The 25,500-nt window shown below is 45.3% G+C and overlaps 2 protein-coding genes across 12 annotated transcripts in view; one reads left to right on the forward strand and one right to left on the reverse strand.

The window, feature by feature from the left end:
• The window catches only part of KANSL3 (KAT8 regulatory NSL complex subunit 3), a 31,168-nt gene extending 20,975 nt beyond the window's left edge, over positions 1–10,193 (reverse strand). For 5 of the 11 annotated variants that reach the window (XR_008331955.1, XR_008331956.1, XM_053401403.1 and 2 more), the window contains exons 1-10: positions 9,975–10,193; positions 9,010–9,294; positions 7,709–7,879; positions 6,665–6,755; positions 6,223–6,408; positions 4,461–4,592; positions 3,686–3,802; positions 2,446–2,547; positions 2,222–2,293; positions 195–269 (exon numbers count right to left, since the gene is read on the reverse strand). Coding sequence is in view for 9 of the 11 variants with exons in the window: in XM_053401403.1 (XP_053257378.1) it covers positions 195–269; positions 2,222–2,293; positions 2,446–2,547; positions 3,686–3,802; positions 4,461–4,592; positions 6,223–6,408; positions 6,665–6,755; positions 7,709–7,879; positions 9,010–9,227 (1,164 nt within the window). In the remaining 2 variants the exon portion in view is untranslated. Of the gene's footprint in view, positions 1–194; positions 270–2,221; positions 2,294–2,445; positions 2,548–3,685; positions 3,803–4,460; positions 4,593–6,222; positions 6,409–6,664; positions 6,756–7,708; positions 7,880–9,009; positions 9,295–9,724; positions 9,825–9,970 lie in introns of those variants that run through there. The other 6 variants (XM_053401407.1, XM_053401409.1, XM_053401404.1 and 3 more) reach the window with 6 other exon arrangements.
• Positions 10,194–10,757: 564 nt separating this feature from the next.
• On the forward strand, positions 10,758–25,491 carry DUSP11 (dual specificity phosphatase 11). Its single transcript, XM_053401455.1, is given in 11 exon segments — positions 10,758–11,101; positions 11,104–11,170; positions 13,426–13,501; positions 15,196–15,327; positions 16,431–16,554; positions 17,643–17,703; positions 19,302–19,348; positions 20,341–20,416; positions 22,645–22,770; positions 23,063–23,107; positions 24,034–25,491. Coding segments are annotated over 11 exon segments (1,323 nt in total). The 5' UTR covers positions 10,758–10,788; the 3' UTR covers positions 24,290–25,491.
• Positions 25,492–25,500: the final 9 nt, after the last annotated feature.

The raw sequence follows: 25,500 nt of genomic DNA on the forward strand, positions 1-25,500 counted from the left end.
TGCTGCTGCTGCTGCTGGGCAGAATGCAAGAGCAACCTTCATATCTGCTACATATTTTTAAAGTAGAGAACCAACATGCAAAGCATTCCTGGTATGTTGTTGGTAATGTAGCCAAAAAGCAATCCACTCCTCACGCCATGCTGTAAAACCAGTTTATTAGCTGACAATTTCAAATTTAGCAATTTCATGCTTACCCCTCTGGGCCCATCCACAGTTAAGAGAGGGAACCCAAGACACACAACAGCACTGACATCCTCCATCACTGAAACCTAGACATGGAAACAAAGGGGTCACATTTCTATGACTACTACAGGATATGTTTAGCCTGGTAAATAAAAAACTGAGAGGAGATATGATAGCCATCTTCAAATATCTCAAGGGTTGCCACATGGAGCTTGTTTTCTCCTGCTCTGGAGGGTATGACCCAAACCAATGGCTTCAAGAACTTAAAGCAAGAGCTGTTTGACAGTGGAACAGACTCCCTCGGAAGGTGGTGGACTCTCCTTCCCTGGAGGTGTTTAAGCATGGATGGCCACCTGCCATGTATGAACTAGTTGAGATTCCTGCATTACAGGGGGTTGGACTAGATGACCCTCGGGGTCCAAACCAAGTCTACAATTCTATTACTCTAGGACTATGTAGCTCAACTGGCAATCCATGTCCAGTAGTCAGGAAAGATGATTCTGTGGCTAATCTGTTACAGTTGTATTTGCTTTTCAAGTACAACAAAGAGTAAAACCAGACTTTTCCTTCCTAGTGCATGTGCTCACTCTTTCCAAAATGCAGTCAGTACAGTAGACTTAGAATCTTTAAGGCCCCTATTTCTTCACTATTCATTTAAAGCACTGTCATGCCCCCAAAGAATCCTGTGAACGGTGGTTTGTTAAGGATGCTGCGAGTTGTTGGGAAACCCCTATTCTCCTCACAGAGCTGCAATTCTCAGAGTGGTTTAACAGTTAGTTCCTCTTCCAAGAAACCCTGGAAGCGTAGCTTGCATCGTTAGAGGAGCTTGCTTAGACTAACACAGCTTTCCCTGATCTGATGCTCTCCAGATGTTTTGAGCTGCATCAAAGGGTACTAAAGGAGCTTGTGTAATCTCAAGAGCCTTTGTCTATGATCTTTGAGAATTCATGGAGAACAGGTGACGTCCCTGCAGACTGGAAGCAGGTAATTGTTGTCCCCATCTTCAAAAAGGGGAGGGGGGAGGAGACACAGGTAATTACTGACCAGTGAGCTTGACACTGATGTTAGAATCCCTGCTCTGTGATTGCGGTCATGGGATTTTTGTCTGTCACATGACGGTGTAGGTTTTGACTCTACAAAGTGGGAAGTGATGGAGACAGGATGTTTGTGTTACTGTGTTCCATGAAGTGGGACTATTGTCCTCCCCCCCCTTGCTGTCTGATGCTAGAGAGAGAGGGAGCCATGTTGCAGTGCTCCGTGTGTGTGTGTTTATTTATTTGTTTATTTATTTTAATGTATTTTTATTAAAGATTTTCTTAATTTACAAAGGTATCTGCAATGTCTCTCTCTCTCTTATTTCCCCCCATGTAACTTTTTTTTTTTTTACAAATCAGTTTCATTTGTTGAGACTTTAGGAAGAATAGGGGGAAAGAGGTGGGGGGGAAAAGATGAGTGGGGTTGGGGTTGGGTGGTGATGTTTCCATTTTACTTAATATATGTGGGGTTTTGTGTCAGCTCCGTGTGTGTTTATATGTAAATAAAGTAGATTAGCCAAAATGCTGAGTTGCTGAGATGTGTTACGCAAACTGCGAAGACTCTGCGGATCCCTAAGTGTGCCGGTGTCTGTTGGCATCGGTCGCTGTGATGTTTGGGCTGAAGAAAGCTTTTGAAGCTCCCAAACGAACAACCAGGAGGGAGAGAACATGCCAGTCGGGCATGTGTCTCTGCCAGGGTCCTACTCAAAGTGTAGGACAAGCTCCTGACAATCAATACCCTTCCAACTCTACAATTCTGATTCTATGAGGATTCTCATCAGGCCCTGCTAGGACAACCAAGCTGTGCTGCCTGGGGCTGATGTGTGCTGTTGTCCTAAGCAGCTGGAGTATATCAGGTTGGGGAAAGCTGGGGAGCAGAGTACTTTCAGGTCCTATGCCTTGGTTTCTCTTCTGGGTTTTATTCTGCACGTACCACACTGCTGCGATTTCCTGCAGTAAACTAGTATAGTAATACTGGAGGTATAGACAAGAGAGCGACATACATGACAGGCCACCAGAGCTCCTGTGTTCCAGCCAATGAGGATTACTGGTTTGTGAGAGAAATGGTTGTGGATCTGGAAAAGAAAGGGAAGACGGGAAATTCAAAAGTTAAGTAATTTCCAAACTGGAAGGCACGCATATCCAAGTGAAAGGTTTTTGATTTATAGAAGCTCAAGGGAAGTTCAACACTACTACTTGGATTTACTACTACTACTCCTGTACCCACCTCCATAACTTTGCCTCTCACAGCACCAATCATGTGCTCCAGGCATTGCAACACTCCAACACCACTGCCGTTATTCATTAAATGGGTAGCAACAGGGATCACCTGCAAGACAAGCAAAGACAAGCAGATTAAACAGCAATTCCATCACAGTCCAAGTTATATTGCAACCAAAAGTTACATCTGTGAATTTCATTGGAGGGGAAAAACACAAAGATCTGGGACTCTGCAAACTGTTGAGTTTGTAAATATCTGGAGTGTCTTACTCCACCTCAATATGGTTCTAGCTTTTTCTATGGTGTTGGGCTGAATCCCCCCAACCATACCAGACATTTCTTGCTGATGTGGGATTAGAAATACCCTACAGAACTGTGGAATTGGAAGAGACTCTAAAAGTCATCTAGTTCAACCCCCCTGCAATGCAGGAACCACAGCTAAAGAATCCATGACAGATTGGCCAGCCAACCTCTGCTTAAAAACCTCCACCACCTTCTTAGGAAGCCCAGTCCACTGTCAAAAGAGTTCTTACCATCAGAAAGTTATTCCCAATGTTAAGTCAGAATTTTCTTTCTTGTCATTTGAAGCCATTGCTTTGGATCCTACCCTCTGGAGCAGCAGAAAACAAGCTTGCTCCATCTTCCATGTGACAGTGACAGCCGTTGAGATATTTGAAGATGACTATCTCCTCTCAGTCTTCTCTTTTGCAGGCTAAACATGCCAACTCCCTCAACTGCTTCTCATCAGGCTTGGTTTCCAGGCTCTTTATCATCTTGGCCACCACCTTCTGCACATTCCAGCTTTTCAATATCCTTCTCAGACTGTGGTGCCCAGAACTGGGCATAGTATTCAAGGTGGGGTCTTACTAAGGCAGACTAGAGTGGTACTATTACTTCCCTTGTTCTGGATACTATACTTCTGTTGATGCAGCCTAGAATTGCATTAGCATTTTTTGCTGCTGCATCACACTGTTGACATGAAGCCCAGAAGTGTCCCCCATTCACCTGTTACCTGCCCAGGGTATTTCCCAGTACTTCCACTTTCATGTGTGCCTGATCTCCCTCTCCCGCAAATGGTTATTCTACACTTGCTTTCCATCTAAATCCAATCCAAGAAGGGAATGCGAGTCTACGGGAGTCTGTGGGGTCCCTGTAACTGCACTGAAGGCAGGGGTGGGGTGGGGAGGGAGGGAGGGGACATAGCTTGCTGTAGGAGAATGAGAATAGGGTGGTGAAGAGACACAAACCTTTCCCAAGCAAGAGAGTTGTGACTGCCAGAATCGATGCCGCCGAGAAGTGGGAAACATTGAATTGGAGGGTCCAGAAGATGCCAATAGGATGAGGGGAGAACCAGGCAACTTGCTCTTGGGAAAACAAACAAAGCCAAGAGGTAAAAAAAAGCTGCTTCTCAAAGAGGCTCCAGCCCCTTCAACAACCACATCTCCAAACACGGTTGCTCTACTGAGATACAATTTAAGTCTTGACAACCAAAGCTGTCTTCGGTCAAGGCATTCTGTACTGCCTTCACAACAAGACATTCTGCACTGCCTTTGGGATTTTAAAACCACCAGCCTTTTCCCAATTTAGCAGCTAAATATATCTGCTGCCCTCCCCCAACTGACTGATTCAGAGGGGAACAAGCGATGGCCTTTTTAAACCTCAATTTTTATCTCTGTTATCTGCTAGCTCTCAGCCACCTCCATTTCCACGTGTCTGCTCTCTTCCTTCTCCTGGCAAAAGCCCACTGTAACAGTGCCCTTTCAGCTCAGCTCATTATCTAAGTGAAGGTTCGGCTTAATGTGTTGTCTGAACCTTGTATTGTGGCTAAAGCTCTCTCCTCACTAACCACAAGCTATAGCCAAGAATAAGGACCAGGGAGGAAGAAAGTGGCTGATAGCTCCATTCCAGAAGCTGGCATGTTTGCATGTGAACCTGCTCTTAAAATAAAAATGAAAAACAGCAACAGCACAGAAATAAAACCCAGGACCCCCTGCTTTTCCTGATGGCCCACAATACACTTACTGGTTTGTTATGTGAAAGGACACCTATGGCTGGATCCCATGGTCGCTTCAGCAAGAGGGAGAGGGCCTCAGCTCCTGCCGCTCCTGTCTTCGCAGTCGAGGACAACAGCATCCGATCGATGAGGATGGGAATCTGAAACACATTGATAAACATGTGATGGAACTCCAGAACACAGACATTCACTCTGCGTAGTGACAGGAAGACATTTGGACTCTATAGCTGGTTCACTATTATTAGTACAGTGGTACCTCGGGTTACATATGCCTCAGGTTACAGACTCCGCTAACCCAGAAATATTACCTCGGGTTAAGAACTTTGCTTCAGGATGAGAAAAGAAATCGTGCAGCGGCGGCGCGGCGGCGGCAGGAGGCCCCATTAGCTAAAGTGGTGCTTCAGGTTAAGAACAGTTTCAGGTTAAGAACAGACCTCCAGAAGGAATTAAGTTCTTAACCCGAGGCACCACTGTACATCAATGGTTAAGGGCTGCCAAATAGGGACAGGGGATGACGACGACTAGAGACCTCCTGAAGCAAAAAGGCTCTCTAGCTTCCACTTCCCTTATAAGGAATAACAGCTGAGAGATTTATACATGAGTAGCTTATACATTTGGACGCGGGTGGTGCTGTGGATTAAACCACAGAGCCTAGGACTTGCCGATCAGAAGGTCGGCAGTTCGAATCCCCACAACGGGGTGAGCTCCTGTTGCTCGGTCCCTGCTCCTGCCAACCTAGCAGTTCGAAAGTATGTCCAAGTGCAAGTAGATAAATAGGTACCGCTCCGGCGGGAAGGTTAACGGCATTTCTGTGCGCTGCTCTGGTTCGCCAGAAGTGGCTTAGTCCTGCTGGCCACATGACCTGGAAGCTGTATGCTGGCTCCCTCGGCCAATAAAGCGAGATGAGCGCCGCAACCCCAGAGTCGGTCACGACTGGACCTAATGGTCAGAGGTCCCTTTACCTTTTTAGCTTATACATGAGTATTACTCCCAAACAAACACACACAGAAATTCAAACCTACAGTATCTTAAAGGAGAGATTTGTGTTTGCTCTTTTCCTAGCACTTAAGTAGCATTAACCTGAAAGGTCAACATTGATTTATAAATAGAATTATATGGAATTCAAATTGTAGTATAGTATGATCATGACTTGCATGGGGGTTACGTTTCACAGATGAGATGTACATGCAAAAATGTGCATACTCAAACCACACTCTTGGAACGTCCCCCATGGAACCATGCTTGCCTTCCAAGCTCTCTACTTTGCTTACCAGGCTCTGGAATGCTTAAGTAGGAACTCGGACAGTACCAAGACATCTTATGAAAGCATCCTAGAGTCCAGTAAGCAAGGCTTCTTTTTGTGCCAGGTTTTGTGTGCAATTAATTTGTGGGATTTCAACCTACTGCCTTTCAACTACACAAGGCTGTAATTATGCAGATTAATTGCATACACAATGCAGTCGTACTGTACAATAAAATACAATATGTAAGAAATAAAAGCAATAAAAGCAGTGTTTCAAAACCAGGCAACATCTAGCACAGCACATTACAATAGCCCCAACAAACAGAAAAAGGATAAAGTGGTCCACTAAGACCTTCAGAAAATTTCAAGTGGTTGGGGGGGGGGGAGTTTGGGAACCGCTGGTTTATAAGGAAAAGAGGTGGCACCTTCTTTTAAGTAGAATGCTTTGCCTAAAGAAGAAACATGGAAAGAAGGATTAAAAAGTGTTGGGGGGGGGACCCCTTCCCCAACACATCATGTTCACTCACCTTTCCTTTAAGAGTCTGCAGGGCATCTAGGTAAGCAGCCAGCATAGGCAAACTAAGGGTTTCCACCAGCGTCGAGTGAAGCCACTGGATCAGCTTGGTATCCCAGCTGATGCTTGCCAAAGCCTGACGTACACGCCGGGCACATTTGTCCACTGCTATCCTCCTGAGCACCGGTTCGTTGCAAGCCTGTTGGAAAACAGAGGAGAAGGACCCAAAGTGAGGTTGCATAACAAAGTGTGCTGACTGCAGAACAAAGCAGCAGTGACAAAGCCTGGAGTTACAATGCCTATGTCTCAGATGTCAAAGTAGAGATGAGACCTTCCCGACTTCATGGGACAAAACACAGAGGTACAAAGGGCACCACACATTTAATAAAACGGGCAACCTGTCAGAGGGACTAGAAGTTCAGAAGAGGGAGGAGCAAGAGCAATGCTACTCTTACCCCTTCATTGGCTAACCGGGCCAGCCTGTCAGACTGCAAAGCTTTGAGGATTTTATTGAACAGCTTATTCTGGGCTATTGTCCAGCCAGATCTGCAAAGGAAAAAATCAAGTTAGCAGTTCACCTTCAAGGTCAGCCTGAGGGCAGAATTCTCACATGCAAATCATGGGCAGAACCACAAGCAAAAGTAGGTGGAGCAGTTCACACAAATATGACTTTTGTAGAAAAGGACAGTTTCTAGATACATTTGAACACACCTCTCTGCTCTCAATCTGGGCAGTCAAAACACATTATGAGAGTTCAAAAAGACATTTCAGCTAGGCAAAAGCCACCAAGGAGGTTATGCAGTAGGGCAGTGAGGGTGTGGCCTGGGGGAGTCCCAAGGGCCAGCTAGAGAGGCTTGGAGGGCCACCTTCAGCCCCCAGAGCCCGAGGTTCCTCACCCCTGCTCCTGTTAAACAAAACTGCAGCTGGAGGCACCCAGAGAGTACTGATTGTGGCCTAGATCAGATGGAAGAGGAAACCATGGTTTGATGCTACAAAAATGGGCAATTGTGAGCCCTGGACTCACCCACTCCCCTGCATCCTCTCCTCTTTTACCTGCCAAAAATGGAGATCAGAAGCCTGTGTTCTTAAACTAACCAGAGTTTCCTGTGGTATGTCTATAACTACAGTTGGCAAGAATAAGCCAGGACTGAACCACTATCTAAATAAGCCACAGTTTTCATTCATTGATGTGATATCCAGGCAGGAAATTATCCTGTATGAAGCAGATGCAAGTTAACCACAAAAACGTTTGGCAAACACACATGCACTCTCCCAAGGCCCACTGCTAACCCAAAATGTCTACACACACCTTGCAACAATGATCTGCATTCACTACCCAAGTATTTTGGAATTAAAGCCAATTTGCAGAACCCTGAACACTGCCTGGTCCCAAATTATCTCCAGGCTCAAAAAGCAAAAAAAAAAAGGAAATGGCACCACCAAAGGACAGGCACCACCAGTGCATAAAACAATCTCCTGTCCACTCCCCAATTTATTACCTGTTCATATGCTCCTCCCAGTCATCAGGTGGAGGTGGCGTATCAGTGTCTGTGCGGGCAAATATCACATGGCGCTCACACTCATTCATCACAGTGCGGGCTTTCTGGTTGTCGTAGAGGGGCACAGGTGTGGGCGTCACTGTTTCCACATCGATGGGAACATCTGCCTCACTGAAAGCAGACAAGGACATGTCATGGAACAGAGCAATCAGCCTCTGTTTCCCACCCCATAAAAGCTATACGTACCTGCAATACAAAGGACCACATTGAGCAAAAAGGGAGCTCTGGATAAATGGGTAAAAGTAAAGGGACCCCTGATCGTTAGGTCCAGTCATGGCCGACTCTGGGGTTGCGGCACTCATCTCACTTTATTGGCCGAGGGAGCCGGCGTACAGCTTCCGGGTCATGTGGCCAGCATGACTAAGCCACTTCTAGCGAACCAGAGCAGCGCACGGAAACACCATTTACCTTCCTGCCGGAGCGGTACCTATTTGTCTACTTGCATTTTGACACGCTTTCAAACTGCTAGGTTGGCAGGAGGGATAAATGGGTAAGCTGGGGTAAATGGGAAGCTGAATCAGAACAATTGTCCTGCTAGCTCAGCTTTGTCTACATTAGTTGACAGTGCATCTCCAGGATTTCAGACGGGGAGTCTTCCCCAGCACTCCCTGGAGATGATGCCTGATGACGGTTATTTCTTGCCAGGGATGGCCCTTCCCATTTCACCTGAGGCAAAATAGTTAGGTGCTGTCCTGTGCATGCTATGCACCCCCTTTACCATCTCTACGAAAGCCTTGCTTAGCAATGTTATGCAGCTGTGGCTTCCAGCGAAATCTCACTAGAACTCAGAAGCTGCCACAGCTGCTTCTCCTCACTTCTTCAGTGGCAAGCCAGGGCAGCCCATGGATGAGCCCCTTGGATTCTGCTACCTAAGGCAGCAGCTTCAGTCTACCTCATGGATGGGCCAGCCCTGTGACTAGGCCCTTCAGCAGGCAAAAGCCGGCATTCTACTACAGTTGTACCTTGGAAGTCAAACAGAATCTGTTCTGGAAGTCCGTTCAACTTCCAAAACATTCGAAAACCAAATCATGGCTTCTGATTGGCTGCAGGAAGTTCCTGAGCTATGCCCCATCTCCTGGTCCAGCATAAGTGTTGGTGCCACTGCTCAACCTTTTAGCTTAGTTTGAAAAACGCACATGCAATCCTCAGAAGAAGGGGAGCAAATAATGCAATTACAGATACCTACACACAAAATATCCCTAATGTCACTCTCACATAACAGTAAAACAAGTGAAACTCACATGGCGTTGCTATCTTGGTGTCTCTTGGGAGTGACGAACAGCAGACGAGTGGGACGGGCATTGCTGGCATCAGGGTGGGCGCTCCATGGCTTGGCATAGCTGTGGTCCAAGAAGACCAGGTCTAGTTCTCTCTCATGGACCGACAGCTGAAAAAGCAGAGAGGTCCCCATCCTCCGTGCCGAGGTTTGGAAGTCTCGCTCAGTGCCTCGGTAAGACATGTCTAGGTTGTATGTCTCTGCCACTAGAACTGGCACAATAAAATCTTACGGCTCCACATTCTTGCTGCTAGGGAAGGATAAAGAAAGAGTGAACAGTGTGAAATAATCTGCTTCTTACCCGTGTTAAGCACATGTTCAGCCATCAAATGAAAACAACAATGTGCATACAGAGGCAATGCCCCCATTTTGCTCAGTTACTCCAATCGAGTCATTATCTCCATGACCTATGAATCAGGCACAAAAATCAACACAAAACAATACATCATAAAACTGATGCAATAAAAAACCCCAACCATATGCAGAGTTTTGTGTGTATCTGTTTATGTGCATATTTCTAGGGAGGGAGTCCGTGCCTTTCACCAGATTCTCCAAGGGGCCTGTGCTCAGACTAGGTTAAGAGCCACTGGGTTAAAGTATGACCCAGGTTAAAATCTCTGATTATTCTCGAAGTTCAATGGATGATATGGGGCCAGTAATTTGCTTTCAGCCTAACCTACCTCAGAGGGTTGTACCTAAAAATTATAGGATTACCCCGCCGCTCTTTCCAACCTCTGACCAAGGCCACTGAAGCCGCTCAGAAACACCCAAGTTCGAAGAGCAGCAGCAAAAAGAGCCCCTGAGCATGTACAAAGCGCCCAGAGATTCTTCTGCCCCCCCCCGCCAAATCTGGAGCTTCCGTCAGAAATGAGCGCTTGACATCAGAACCTCTTTCTGGACCCAGAGAAGGAGCAGCTATTCCTCACCCACCTCCGGCCAGAGAAAAAACGCGAGGGGGCTCAACGCCGGACCGAAGCCCCGGAACCCCTCGCCGGAATCCAGTCAGGGCAGGCCTCAGGCCTCGGGCGCATTTGCGCATGCGCGGCGCTCTCCCCTCTCCGGAGCCGCCCGTGACTTTGGAAGGGAAGGGAGAGAAGGAAAACCCGGCCGGCGGATCCCGCGCTGAGTCCGGGGGAGCCTCCCTTTGGTCGGGAGGACGCGGAACGCGCACAGCTCGGGCGGCCTCCTAGTGAAGAAGGGACTGAGATTTGCAGGCGCCAGGGATCTATATGCAACCGTTGCTGCTGGTTTTGTTCAGGAGATCCCTGCAGACAAGCAAAAGGCATGAATCATAGAATGGTCGCGTCGGAAGGAACCCCGAGGGTCGCAACCCCCTGCAATGCAGGAATTAAAGCATGCATGACAGGTGGCCACCCAGCCTCTTCTTAAAAACCTCCCAGGAAGGCAAGTCCACCGCATTCCGAGGGAGTCCTTTCTGCTGTCAAACAGCTCCTACCGCCAGAAAGTTCTTCCTGGTGTTTAGTCGGAATCGCCTTTCTTGCAACTTGAAGCCATTGGTCCAGGTCCAGCCTCCAGAGCAGGAGGAAGCAAGCAGGTCCCCTCTTCCATGTGACGGTCCTTGAGATATTTGAAGTTCTCCCCTCAGCCTTCGCTTTTGCAGGCTAACCACGCCAACTCCCTCGACTAGTCTTCCTCATGGTTTCCAAACGCAGCAGAGAAGCGCCGCCTGAGAAAGCGGGCTCGCTGCTTTCTTTCTCGGCCTGACTCGGGACCCCCTTCCCAGATGAACCGAGTTCGAGAGGAAGGTGTTTCTCGAAGCCAAATAAGACCAGGGAGGGGGAAAGCGACGTTTCGTCTCCGTCCTGCGCACGAGCACCATTCACACGTTGATGCTCCCGGCGGAGAAGGAAAGGCGCAGTTCTCCCAACTAGCCTGCAGGGGCCGCTGCTGGAGGCGGGCGTCGAGCAGGGGACACCCTTCTCGACGGCCCGCGGGGATGACGTCATTCGAGCGCCGGGGCTCGTCGTTGCTTTTCGTGCCGGGCGTGGGAACCGGAAGTGCTGGAGGAGCAACTGCAGCTTCCCGGCCCGGTAGCGGGTGGAGAGCGAAACCTTTGGGGGCCTCAGAGCCATGGGGAAGAAGAGTAAGAACGGAGTCCCGGACAGGTGAGCGGTACCTGCCTCGCCCGGGGTGGACGGGGAGCCCCGGACAGGGCCTCCCGCGCCCCGTCGTAATGAGGCGCTGGAGCTGGTGCGAGAACCTCTCCCTCCGTCTTGGTCAGCCCCTCGCGTGGGAGGCTCGTGGGAGCTTGTATGTATGTATGTATGCCTGTTATATACCACTCTTCATCCCAGGCATAGCTGTCAACTTACAGATTTGAAAATAAGGGATCAGCAGCCAAGATAAGGAATCAACAATTACTTTTATAAAATACATATTTTGTTATGTGGAAATGGCTTTAGATACCTATTAAGTCCATAAATTACCATATAGCATATATTCAACACAAAAAAACAGCAACAATTTGTTGTTGACAAAGCAAGCTGGACATAGAAAGGGCCCCATTACCTTCAGTAGCTTATTTAAGGGACATCATCAATAAGGGACATCAGTGGGACATGGTACTGGAATAAGGGACTGTCCCACCAAATAAGGGACGCTTGCCAGCTATGATCCGAGGATGACAGGGTGGTTTACAACACAAAAACACATAACGAAACAAGGAACATAACACGAAACAAAACCAATAACTCCCCCCCATACACAATATAAAAGGCCATAGATTGTTTAATTAGCCAAAGGCCAGGGAGTAGAGGAATGTTTTCTGCATCACGTATGGCCTTTGAACCATATACAGTGGTACCTCGGGTTACAGACGCTTCAGGTTCCAGACTCCGCTAACCCAGAAATAGTACCTCGGGTTAAGAACTTTGCTTCAGGATGAGAACAGAAATCCTGCTCCGGCAGCGCAGCAGCAGGCCCCATTAGCTAAAGTGGTGCTTCAGGTTAAGAACAGTTTCAGGTTAAGAACGGACCTCCGGAACAAATTAAGGACTTAACCCGAGGTACCACTGTATATGGCAGGAGTCAACCATTTATCCCAGCAGTAGCAGGGTGCCCCTATTCTGCCCATAAAGTTCCATTGTCACTTGGCCATAAAGGTAAAGGGACCCCTGACCGTTAGGTCCAGTTGCGGACAACTCTGGAGTTGTGTGCTCATCTCGCTCTGTAGAACAAGGGAGCTGGCATTTGTCCACAAACAGCTTCTGGGTCATGTGGCCAGCATGACTAAGCCGGTTCTGGCGAACCAGAGCAGCGCACAGAAACGCTGTTTACCTGTTTATCTACTTGCACTTTGATGTGCTTTCGAACTGCTAGGTTGGCAGGAGCTGGGACCGAGCAACGGGAGCTCACCCCATTGCGGGGATTCGAACCGATGACCTTCTGATCGCCAAGCCCTAGGCTCTGTGGTTTAACCCACAGCGCCACCCGCCACCCATACTGGGCACCTAAAAATAAAAATTAAAAACAAGAACTTGGTGTTTCCAACGGGAATTTTGCAAATGCTGACTGTATGTAGGTACAGTGGTACCTCAGTTTACAAACTTAATCCGTTCAGGAAGTCCTTTTTTAAACCAAAACCATTCTTAAACCAAAGTGTTTAAAGTGTGCTTTCCCTAATGAGGCCTCCCGCTGCTGGTGCCCTTCCACCATTCGGATTCTGCTCTTAGACCGAGGTAAAGTTTGCAAACTGGGACACTACTTCCAGTTTTGCGTTGTTCGTATACCGAATGGTTCGTAAACAGGACTGTTCTTAAACCGAGGTACCACAGTACTTGAAATCCAATATTTCCAACAGTGCCATAATGCCATTTCATCCAATCACACCCCAAAGCAGCCAAATGATGATTCCTTTAAAATGTTTTTGCTTTCATAGGGGTATGTTGTTGTTATTTTTATTATTAATTAAATTTATATACTGCCCATCATCTGAAGATCACAGGGCAGTTGACAGTATAAAAACACAAAAACACATAGCATGCTGTGTTTTGCTCTGGACCACACCAGTGAGCCTTGTCATCTGGGCAGCCCAGGACCTGCATACAGGCAATCCTCATTTTGCACAGGGGTTCCGTTGACCCGTTTTTGAGGGTCAAGCCTGCATTATCCTTCCTCCCATCCTAGGCTGTATTTTATGGTTGTCTTACAGTGGAATAGATTGGGATCTAGCTTTTGTACGTATAGCTGTCGTTTAGATGCTGTTAGTGTGAATGGTGTTTTAATGTTACCAAAAAAGGCAAATCCCTGTTCTGAACAGAGATCTTCTCCTGTTGAATTGTATCTGCTTTCTCCATCATATTTATGCAGAAGCAGTAAATTTCATTTCATTTCACTTTTAAGTGTAAGGTCTCTCTTCTAGATGGACTCATTACATACCTCTTGGAAAGAGAATACCTGGAACACGCTTTATAGCTTTTAAAGTTCCACTTAAGAAGGTAGGTATGGCTCTATGTGTTATGTAAATGTAAGGTTGCTCTTGGTCTGTTTGCATTGTGCTTTAGTCCAAATTCCAGAGCTCATGTTTTCATCTGAGCAAAGTTCAGTGTATAGCAGTGGTTCCCAGACATTTTTGGGCCACTATTCCCTTAGTTCCATAAACATCTGCCCCATAGCCTATAAAAAGCAGTATTCAGGACAGAGGTTTGCATGACCCACCAAGGAAAATTGGAACACAATAAATTTCAAAACAGTGCCAATTAATTGCACATTTATTCAAAATCAGTTAAAACTATTTAGTTTAATAAATTCAGCAGAATTGATTAACTTGATCCAGTGATAGTTTGATATAGGATTGGCATATGTCCAGATTTCCCCGGACATATCTGGAATAGTGAAGTTGGCAGCAGTGTTCGGGTGCAAATCAATAAAAATGTCCAGGAAAATCCGGACGTATGGCAGCCCATGGCAGCAGTGCTGTTTTTGCTATTTATCCATAAAAAATAGCTCCAACCACTTTGCCTCCCCCCCAAAAAAAAACCTTTGCCAAAAGAACTCAACAACTTTTCTGTCCGGATTTCCACTGTTCGAAATATGGCAAGCCTATTTTGATGGTAATTCACACCTCCTTTGCTCCCTTGCTTCCCCCTTGCCTCTTAGCTCCACCTTATGTAATAACTGCAGCCCCAGGTGCACAACTGGCTACTTTGGGAACCACTAGTGCATGGGTAGGCAACCTAAGGCCCGTGGGCCAGATGCGGCCCAATCGCCTTCTCAATCTGGCCCATGGATGGTCCGGGAATCAGTGTATCTCTGGGTTATTTGTGGGGCCTGCCTGGTGTTTTTACATGAGTAGAATGTGTGATTTTATTTAAAAGGCATCTCTGGGTTATTTGTGGGGCATAGGAATTTGTGTCGCCCCCCCCCGCCCCCAAATATATAGTCCGGCCCACCACATGGTCTGAGGGACAGTGGACCGGCCCACGGATGAAAAAGGTTGCTGACCCCTGCAACTAGTATATAGGGTAATTGTATCTAAGGTTCTATTCATAATAGTCTAATTTAGCTTATCTAGCCTTGTCAGTTCCCAGCTGCAAGGATACACATCCCAGTTCTTGTTGTTGTTGTTGTTTGGTTGTTTAGTCATGTCCGACTCTTCGTGACCCCCTGGACCAGAGCACGCCAGGCACTCCTGTCTTCCACTGCCTCCTGCAGTTTGGTCAAACTCATGCTGGTAGCTTCAAGAACACTGTCCAACCATCTCATCCTCCGTCGTGTCCTTCACCTTGTGCCCTCAATCTATCCCAGTTCTTATGACTGGCCTAAAACTGTAAAAAACAAAAAACACACACATAAAAACACCAGGTCACAAGATATTATGATTACCATTATTTCTGGTAATTTTAGTCCAGTGTAAGATTTTGAGTGTCTTAGAGTGCTAAAATAGCTTTAATACTATGTGTGGTAATCTTAAGTAATACAAGACTATCCAAATACAGTTGTACTCTCCTTTGGATGATTGTCAGGGGGTCTAGATGCAGCATCCAGTGAAGTAGTTCAATTAGTGCAAGGATTTCTGCCTGTGCAATGGAAATTTCATTGTGCAAACTGAAATCCTTGTGCTACTTTGTTAGACACTACCCTTAGAGTTTAACAGCAACCTATAACTGTTGGTTGAATACTTTCTTTTCAGACTTTTGATTGGAAACTTGCTCCAAATGAACGGTTTTCTCCATTAGACCTTATTAATCAGGTTACAGAACAGAAAGAAGAACTTGGCTTGGTCATTGACTTAACATACACCACCCGCTATTATGAGCCAGAGGTAAGTTCAGTTTCCCAAACTTATGTGAAAGGGGTAGATACTGTGTTTGGTAGCTTTCTCAATCTGGAATTGGTTGTTAGCACTAGAATCTTGTTTGCTGACAATTTGTTCTGCTAAGAACTGAAATGAAACTTTGAAGAAATGGATTAAAGTTCCTTTTCAGCATGCAGTAGCTATAAACAGTGCCATGTGCAGTATTTAAAATGTGGTGTGTATTGAGGGGCTCAGACATCAAGTAGATATGACACTCTGGGGGGTTTCTTGTCAAGATGGGTGGAAATATTCCTCTGATTTTCATTCCTCTGCAAACAACATCACAACAGGCTGAGTTTTCTGCCTGAAAAGAGGGGTGGGGTTTATAATCAATCATAGCCATAGCTGTTTTCTAGGAAGCTATAAAAAGCAAGTTGGTTTTGGTTAGATTTGTATGCTATGGTCATGTGTACAGCTGACCTATAGGCGTATCATGTGACTTTGCATCATGGTCTCCAGACCTGCAAGAACACTGCATGATCCAGTAACTGACCTACAGAAGATGGTGGTTGGCTTTAGGGCAGGTGTGGCAAACTTGCAGCCCATGGACAAAATTTGGTGTACTGCACTGTTTGCCTAAAACCACATCCGCCTATCCCACACCTGATGTCATACGCAACATCCTGCAGAAAGGAGAATCAAGTTCAGTTCTGGTTGGTCACAATTTCACCTCACCCCTGTGGGTTAACTTCGACATCTGGGTTAATCACCCACCTGTCAAAGTTGGCCCATGAGGTAGGGAATGATAAAGATCTGACCTACTGGGCCAAAAAGATTCCTCACCCCTGCTTTAGGGTAGTGGGCAGGGCTACAGAAGGAGCATTAAAAAAAAAATTCCTTTTGTGACCCAGGGAGAATTTCTAACTGGTTTGCTGGCTTGACTCTAGTCAGACTAGGTGGGTGAGGGGGTTCCATTCTGAGCTGCCTAGGAAGAAAGTGAGTGCTGAAAGTATGGAGATGTGTGCTGCAATTTTTAAAAATAATCTCTGCATTTAAACCCGGGAATAGTCCTGTGTGGTTGGCTTGTTTGGTGTACATTGCAACTATTTGTGTTTCATATGTTCTTGCAGGAGCTCCTAGGCACGACGCAGTACTGCAAAATTGTAACTGTTGGCCATGAAGTACCAAATAATGAGACAGTGTTTGAATTTAAAAGTGCTGTTAAAAAGTTCCTGATGGAGAATCAACATAATGGTGAGCATGATTTGATGGATTTATCTAAGACAGCAGAGCAATTATGAAGGTAGCCATTAGCGATTGTGTGGCATGTCTTTTTTATTTTACCGTATTTTTCGCCCTATAGGACGCACCGTCCCATAAGGCGCAACTAGTTTTTTGGGGGGGAAATAAAGGGGAAAATTTTATTTCCCCCCCAGGTGCGGGGCTGGGGCAGGGGAAGCCCGAGCTTCCCCCGACCCCAGCCCCCAGAACAGGCAACTCTCTGCAAGCCATGGGAGCCCGACGTCGGGCTCCCGCACCTTGCGGAGAGCCGCACGAAGAGTGCAGCACGCCCAGCCTTCGGCATGCAGGCAACTCTCCACAAGCCGTGGGAGCCCAGCACAGGGCTCCCGCGCCTTGCGGAGAGCCGCGCGAAGTCTGGGCGTGCTGAGCTCAGCGCGCCCAGCCTTCAGCATGCAGGCAACTCTCCGCAAGCCTAGAGAGCGAGAGGGGTCGGTGCGCACCGACCCCTCTCGCTCTCCAAGCTTCAGCGAATGCCTGCATTCGCCCCATAGGACGCACATACATTTCCCCTTCATTTTTGGAGGGGAAAAGGTGCGTCCTATGGGGCGAAAAATACGGTAGTTGGATAGATGCTTTAGCTGGTTGCCTGGCTGAACCATGCCATGGTGAAAATGTACATGGTGGAAACAGGCATGTTCCTGTCCCCACTGGCTTGCAGTTTAAAGGTGGATATTGGGGAAGGGAGGAAGGAGGGGAGCGAGGAGGAATTGTTCTCTTCTTGAAACATGCCAATCTACCCTTGGCAGCCAATCTGGAAGCTAAGTTCCTGCTCTTTATGAATGGAAGCACTAGGGTACTCTTTCTAGCTTCTGAGGCATGGCAAAACTTTACATGAATTTGCTTTTTCAGAGTTGCTGTGTGTAACTGTGTTTGTGCACTGCAGAGATTAGTGTTTTATCTAACACTTGACCATAAATATCATTATCTCCAAACAATTGTGGCAAATGTCAGACAGTACCTGACAAGCAACTTGATGAAGAATAAAGTTGCCTCTGCAACTGAGCCTTTGTTAAACCAGTTTGTGCTTCCAATTTCCCTAGATAAGCTTATTGGAGTTCACTGCACACATGGTTTGAATCGAACTGGTTACCTTGTTTGCAGGTAAGTTGCTCTTGAAACAAATCCAGGTCAGCAGTCTAGTTTGATAGTTGGAACATGTTATAAAAATGAATAATTGAGTATCTGCCACAAGGGTTCTTGCTTCAGTGTAAATTCAATAAATCCTCCTGGATAGAAGTGTTCATTTGTTTACATGTTTACATAAAAGGGCTGTCTTCCATGCATTAGTCAGTTAAGCTGGTGGGTTGTGACGTGAAGCTGGATCATAGTTTAACCAAAGATGGGTCATGTCAGCGGTCCGATTATTTCCCTGTAGTTTTAATAGTTTTAAGAAGAGATAAAAGGAGAGATGGCCAAAGGGCCCATATTCTATATTTATCAAATTTGCCTAAGTTGCAACTTGGAATTAAAGGTATGTTCTGAGTTTGAAAAGGTTGGAGAAACTGTCCTACATAATTATACTTCTAAGAGTGAGGTGATATTTTATTTCTTAGTATGGTTTTGTGGATTTAGCCAGGCTGTCACTGTTATCCAACAGGGTTTATCTCAATATTAGGTTTTTTTAAGCTGGCCAGGAGACCATGGAGACTTCCCAGCTGACCCCAAAACATAGATTCAGAATACCCTTCATTTATCCCTTTATTAATACACTCCTTCAGAATAATTATGAGATGGGATTAAACTAACTTTTACTTAGAGTTAATAATAATAATAATAATAATAATAATAATAATAATAATAATAATAATTTATTTATTTATACCCCGCCCATCTGGCTGGGCCTCCCCAGTCACTCTGGGTGGCTTCCAACCAGATATTAAAAACACAATACAACATTAAAAATTAAAAACTTCCCTAAACAGGGCTGCCTTCAGATGTCTTTTAAAAGTGAGATAGTAGCTTATTGCCTTGACATCTGATGGGAGGGCGTTCCACAGGGCAGGCGCCACCACCAAGAAGGCCCTCTGCCTGGTTCCCTGAAATTAATGGCCATGGCTAACTTAGGTTTATTAATTTCAGTGGGTGTACTCTAGTAAAAGATAATTGACTACAACTCATGGCTTTTACAGCACTTTAAAATAGAACACAGCAGACAGCATGGCGTAGGTTCCTAAAACACTGCTATTTTTAAATTCTGTTTTGAGTGATGTTTTAACTGTTCCATTATGTGCAGTATTTTGAATGTTGTTGGCTATGCTGAGCTTCCTTTCAAGAGGAACAACAGGTATAAATCTAATGAAATAAGTTTGAATTCTATAAATCTAGCATCCATAGATAGTTTTAAATCTTAGTAAGCTCTAATACCACGCTGTTTGGGTGATCAAACCAACATAGTTGGTGTAAATCTTACAAAAAACCCAGATATGTAGTCTGAAGTGATGAATAATACAACTCTGGGGTACATAGGTGGTGCCTCTTATAGGCAGTTCTGGGCCTTTCCCCCTTCTATTATTATCTGTTGGTCCAAAGGGCAGGGCAGTAATCTTAGGTATTAGCATGCTAGTGTTTCTAGAGAAATACAGGTTTAATGCTTTTAAAGAAATTACGTACAGCCTGTTGCCTTCAAACTTTCTATCATTGACTTCTGTTCTTATGAATGCTCATTTTTCTATAGCTAAAAATCTTGCTGTTCTCTTAAGGTACCTAATTGATGTTGAAGGAATGGATCCAAACATGGCAATAGAATGTAAGCATGGCGCCCTTTTTTGTTGAGTTGGGGCATTTGATTGTTTCCCCCACCGCACCCCAAAGCTGCCTCATTAACTTCAGGATGGAAACCGGTTCGACATAAGTCTGTGTTAAACTAGAGCTTATGTAGTAGATACCCACAGCTCTCCTCTTGACATTGAGACTTTACTAGAAGGACACATGTAGAATTTATATTGCATTGAGTTAAACAGATATGCTGGTAGGGACTGATACACTCTTCCCAAGTTTTCCACAGGTCCCTTCTCATATGACCTGTTTTGTTTTGTTTTTTCCTTGTTTCACTTGGAACGTGAGCATTGTGCCATTAAAAATGGATCGAGAGCTGATGCCATAAGTGAGCTGGAAAATCAGGTTTCATTTCAGCCACAAACTTTTAAAGTGGCCTTAGGCAAGCCATATTTCTCTCAGTGCATCTGCCCATCTGCATTTTCCAATCTGTAGTATAGGGGTAGCTGATTGTTGGATTAATTATGATAATACAGTAGTTCTCAGGCATCCTGCTTTCAGGAAACCATTTCTGAATCCAGTCATCTACCAAGGAACTGGTGTACATTTCTCACAGAACCTCAACCCTTGGCTGAGGATTCAGGGACATTTTCCTGGGTACATAAGAGTGCTGGCTAGGTCTATTGAGAGTCCCATTACCCTGAGCAAATCTAGAATGCACCTAGAACACAGACCCAGCACTCCATTGCAACTACGATTGATTGTTTCATTGGTGAAATCACTGGACTCCCTGGAATCCGCTTTGAAAGCCACAGCCTTTGTGCATGTGGGAACACTCTTTAAGTATTTGAATATTGGCAAGTAATAGCCTGATGCGGTGCTGCTTATGCTTAAAGTGACTTGATGGGAGGAATGGGGTCTTTTTATAGAAATAACTGTTGCCACCAAATCTTGTGTGTGATTGGGCTTACTTCAAAGTAAATGTGCATAGAATTGCACTGTAAACCTTGCTTTCTCTCTTAGTGTTTAACAGGTGCAGGGGGCACTCAATAGAAAGGAAGAACTACATTGAAGCCCTTAGGGGAGGATCTGGAAGAAGGCAAGTCATTTTTCTGTTCCTCTTGCTTTATTTAAATATTGCTTTTGCTTGGAAGAAGCAGGAATTAGTTGCAGGAAAAGGTTCTGTTGTAGCATCTGCTACTAATTTTTCCATTGGAGTACTTGTTCAGGAAACTACTGGGATTGTAGGACAGGCCCTGAGTTTGGATCCTTTTGCAAATCAGCAATTTCTCTTGTCTTGTGCCGCAGACACAGGGCAGGTATTACAACAGAGGAGTTTACAAGATAACAGACACAGTGTGCTGCAGAGGAAGTCAAAAGGGACACATTTGTAATGGGCAGAGGAAAGGAGGACATACCCTTAAAAACCTTCCCAATCCCAGAAGGCCATACTGAGAATGTCATCTGAAGGCCTTCTAACACTGAAGATGGTTGATGTTTTACTGTCTTTGACATTAGCTATTTTTAGGTACTGTAATCCACCCTGCAGTCTTACAATGAAAGGCAGGATTTTAGTTTTCTAAGTAAAGGAAACAGGGTAAAAAGGTAAAGGTAAGGACCCATGGAGGGTTAAATCCAGTCAGATTCAACTGTGGGGTACAGTGCTCATCTGCACTTTTAGGCCGAGGGAGCTGGCGTTTCTCCACAGACAGCTTTTCTGGGTCATGTGGCCAACATGACTAAACCGCTTCTGGCGAAACAGGACACCATGACATGTGCCAGAGCGCATGGAAACACCATTTACCTTGCCGCAGCAGAGGTACCTATAAATCTACTTGCACTGGCATGCTTTTGAACTGCTGGGTTGGCAGGAGCTGGGACAAAGCTACAGGAGCTCACCCCATTGTGCAGATTCAAACTGCCAACCTTACAATCAGCAAGCCCAAGAGGCTTGGTGGTTTAGACCACAGTGCCACCTGTGTCCCTTAAAGGGGCAGTTGGAAACCTGTTTGAAAGCATTTCTTGTTTCCCCATAACTGTTTTACAGATCCCTTTCTCATAACTTAACACCACAAATAGCCCTGTGTACTGGTAAAGTCATTTTCTTAAGTGCCAATGCTTAAAATAGTCAAATTGACCCTATCCACACAAGCAGTTAAAGTATTCACATGTATGGGAGAACCCTAGGAATTGCAGAAATACAGAAAACATTTAGAAGGCAGAAAGACCTGTATGAGGGGGGTGACTCAAAACAGCCCAGTGAAGACTGAGCATCCTCAGTGGCAGAATGCTGAGTGAGGAATAGATGTGGAATGGAATATCCTGAATGAAAGCATGTTATTGCTGGCTAGAAGAACGCAAGTACTCCGCACTGCTACACGTGTTGTAGGTCCCACTTGTAGCCTCACAATTTCCAATGGAAATACCTTAATGGCTATTCCAAAGGTTCTTCCCTCCCCATATGAACTGATTCCATTGTAAGAAGAAGCCAAATGAGACGTCAGCTTGCCAATATGTTTCTTCACTGTGATTTTATGTACCGTATTTTTCGCCCTATAGGGGGGGGGAATAAAGAAAAAAAAATTATTTCCCCCCCCAGGCACGGGGCTGGGGCAGGGGAAGCCCGAGCTTCCCCCGACCCCAGCCCCCAGAACAGGCTGCTATCCGCAAGCCTCCCGCTGGGCTCCCAAGGCTTGCGGAGAGCTGCCCGAAGCCCAGGGTGCGCTCCCCGGGTTTCGGGCTGCAGACTGCTGTCCGCAAGCCTTGGGTGCGCACCGACCCCTCTCGCTCTCCAGGCTTCAGCGAAAGCCTGCATTCACCCCATAGGATGCACAAACATTTCCCCTTCATTTTTGGAGGGGGAAAAGTGCGTCCTATAGGGCGAAAAATACGGTGTTTTCATTGTAAACCGCTTCAATATATTTTCTGTGAACTAGCAACCTATAAATAAACAGGACCACAATGACTGCCTCTCCCCATATGAACAGACCCAGACCCTGCAATCATCATCTGAGTCCCTTCTTCATGGGACCCTTTCTGTGGTGGCTCACCTGACGCCTTCGTCACATATATTTAGGCACCAGGCAAAAACATTCCTCTTCTCTCAAGCCTTTGGCTAATTAAACAAACTATGGCCTTTTAAACTGTGTGTTTGGGTGTATTGTTTTTATTTGTTACTATGATACATATTTTTGTGTTTTTATATTTCAAACTGCCCTTTGATCCTTGGTATAAAGGGCGGTATAGACGTTTAATAAATAATAAGAATATACCCCTATGAAAACAATACTTTTCCTAACTATTAACATTAAAAAACTCTTTTTAAAGGAATCATTATATGGCTGCTTCAGGACGTGGTTGGATGAAAGGGTACTATGGCCCTGTTGGAAATCCTGCATTTGAAGCAACATACAGTCAGCAACATTTGCAGCCGTTCCCACTGGAAACACCAAGGTCTCATTTTTTGCTTTCTAGACATCCAGTATGGTCAAGTGAAAATGGAACTTTATTCGTAGAATAGGGACACCCTGCTACTGTCGAGGGAAATGATTGAATCCTGCCATTTACATGGTTCAAAGGCTACTCTTGATGAGCAGCCGTCTCTTCAGCTCCTAAGTAATATGCGTTAAAGCCAGGGTTGCCTTGCAGGAATGCGGAAAGCAACTTTGCCCTTAGGCTTAGGCACTTGGGTTTGGGCACTTGAACCATATAGTTCTTGCAGTCTTTCTCATTCTTTCTTTTACAGGCACTTCCCACCAAGGAGAGGAAGGGGTGGACAAAACCCACAGAGGTAAGAAAGTGGGGCTTCCAGGGAACTTCTGAACACATGTTGTGTCTAGTCAAGGGCAGTTCATGTTCTGCAGGACAAAAAATTACATTTCTATCCTCAGAATAAAATGTGCAAATAAAATTGGAATAGGTCAGCTTAATTTGTATAAGCTGTTTCTAAAAGATGGGTTTCCTGGAATATGTATCTACATGAAATGCTGGATTTTGTCCTTGTGTTGCAGAATTTGGAATGCCCAGAATACACTTGACCTTGCCTAAATTGCTGTCTGGTCTACTTTTCAATTGTTAATGGCAGTGTATCAACTGAACACGATTTTATATCTGCTATGCTAGTTAAAGAAATGCAAAGTACTGCAAGATATGAAAACTGAGCTGCCGCACTAACAGTAGATGCTTTTGGTCTAAATAAAGTAGGCAGGGAGTAATGAATTGGCTCCTTTCCTACAAGCTACAGTACTTTATTTGCACAGGTATAGTTTTCCCTGAGGCAGTTCATGGACAGTTTGGAGGAATGGTTTTGTTCTGGGGTAAAGACATCTGAAATTGATCACTGACAATGAGGAACTCCTCCCAGCAGCTGGTTCCAGAGGGTGGCCATCTTAGCCTTTTGAACCAAAAGCAACAGTCTTGTGACACCTTTAAGACTAGAAAACTTGCTTTTCTTTCCGCTCGGCATTGGTTGATAAAGCAGCTGCCTGTACCAGACTCAGAATTACAGCTGAAAGCTTGTCTGCTTTAGTGTTGCTCCAGTCTCTCTGCCCTGGTGTACTTGCACCCAGCTCAGCTGGTGAAACATACTCTCTCAATAGCCTAAGTTTTAAGAAGCAGACTTAGAAGGCTCCGATTACAGCATGGGTTGGAGTGTTGCGGTGCAGGCTCTTCAATACCACTTGGCTCTGCTCTGAAATTTGGTGCTTTCTCTTTCAGAAAACCCTATCATACCAATCACAGAAACCTCATCAACTGTTATGACAGTGGTCAGTCTGTTTACCATCCTCAGTACCTCCCTACAGCTGACATCACTCACCAAGGATTGGATTACTCTGTTAGGTCCAGCCAGGGGCTACACTATTCATCTTACCAGCAACAATTGCAAGGACATGCGGGGCCTCATTTTCCAGTGCAGAGTCCTCATTATCCACAGCAACAAGGACGATATAAAATTGTCAGACGGGACCGTTGAAAACTCTGTTGATGGAAACCTAACAGGCAAGGAGGACACAATCTCATACTAATCAACATACCGTAAATGAATTATTGCCTCGCGATTTAGCCAGCAGATGAGACCCAACAGGTTACAGTTATTATTGTTTATTTATTACTCACCTTCACTCTGTGGTTCCAGGGCAGGACCACTTTGTACCACATCACACCAATGCTGTGTAGTTTTCATTTTGTGATTGCTTACCAGCAAGATGTAGCCATTCCAGCCATTAAATGAATTCATAATTGATAATCGCTTATTGGCTGGTCTCCTGAAATGTCTCTTATTAAAGTCATGTTTGGGAGTTATAAGGCTCCTCAGTGCGGAAGCTGCTTCCACAAATGTTAGCAAACTGACCTCAAAATGTGTGTTAAATAAAGATTACTTTCCCCTGCTCTTGACATGACCCTCTCAAGAGGAAAATGGACTTGGTCCTTTCAAAATGGATTTCTGGTTCATAAATCAGTTCAACTCCAGTTTGCAACCAGATTCAATGAACTAGTTGCTGCTTTCTCCGTAACCTGGGAACTCTTCCTATAGTCCTATAGGGATGCTGTCAGTTGCACCAATCATAATGTGTTGTCATATGTAACTGAAGCTGTGTGGGTCTGAACCATGTAGAACCAGCGCTACCCTATAATGAAACTTACAGTAATCCCTCGTTTTATACATGGGTTTGGTTCCAAGGATCATGTCCGATCACCAACATCATGTATAGGGCGTGATTTTTTTAAAAGCTCTTTGCACACCTGGTAACCCCAAATGGATCTGGCGCAAAAAAATGCTTTTAAACTTTCTGCCTTGCTTCAGACTTGAGTTGCCCAATTGACTTGTTGCTGTTTCAACAAGCTCACCTTCAACCATGTTTGGCTGAAATTGTGCAGGTCAAATGTGTGTAAAGTGAGGGGTTACTGTACCAGGTTTGGGAATTTTCTAATCTTGGGTTTTTGTTTTCTTTTGCCTTCTATTACATAACAGATGTCTCATTTGCATTGATCTATTGGAGTTGATATTTCACATACACTGTATTATTATGCCGTGCGGGTGGAGTATCTGCACCTGATACTACCCTCAAATTTAATTGTCGTGTGCAAATCTTTTGTAAGCTGCAGTGAGAGCCTCTTGGGGCTATGGAGCAGAACATAAATGCTGTATTCTAAATAAATAATAGCTGTATCCTCCATGAATCT

This window comes from Podarcis raffonei, chromosome 8 (assembly GCF_027172205.1).
Source record: "Podarcis raffonei isolate rPodRaf1 chromosome 8, rPodRaf1.pri, whole genome shotgun sequence".
In the NCBI taxonomy this organism is placed as follows: Eukaryota; Metazoa; Chordata; class Lepidosauria; order Squamata; family Lacertidae; genus Podarcis; species Podarcis raffonei.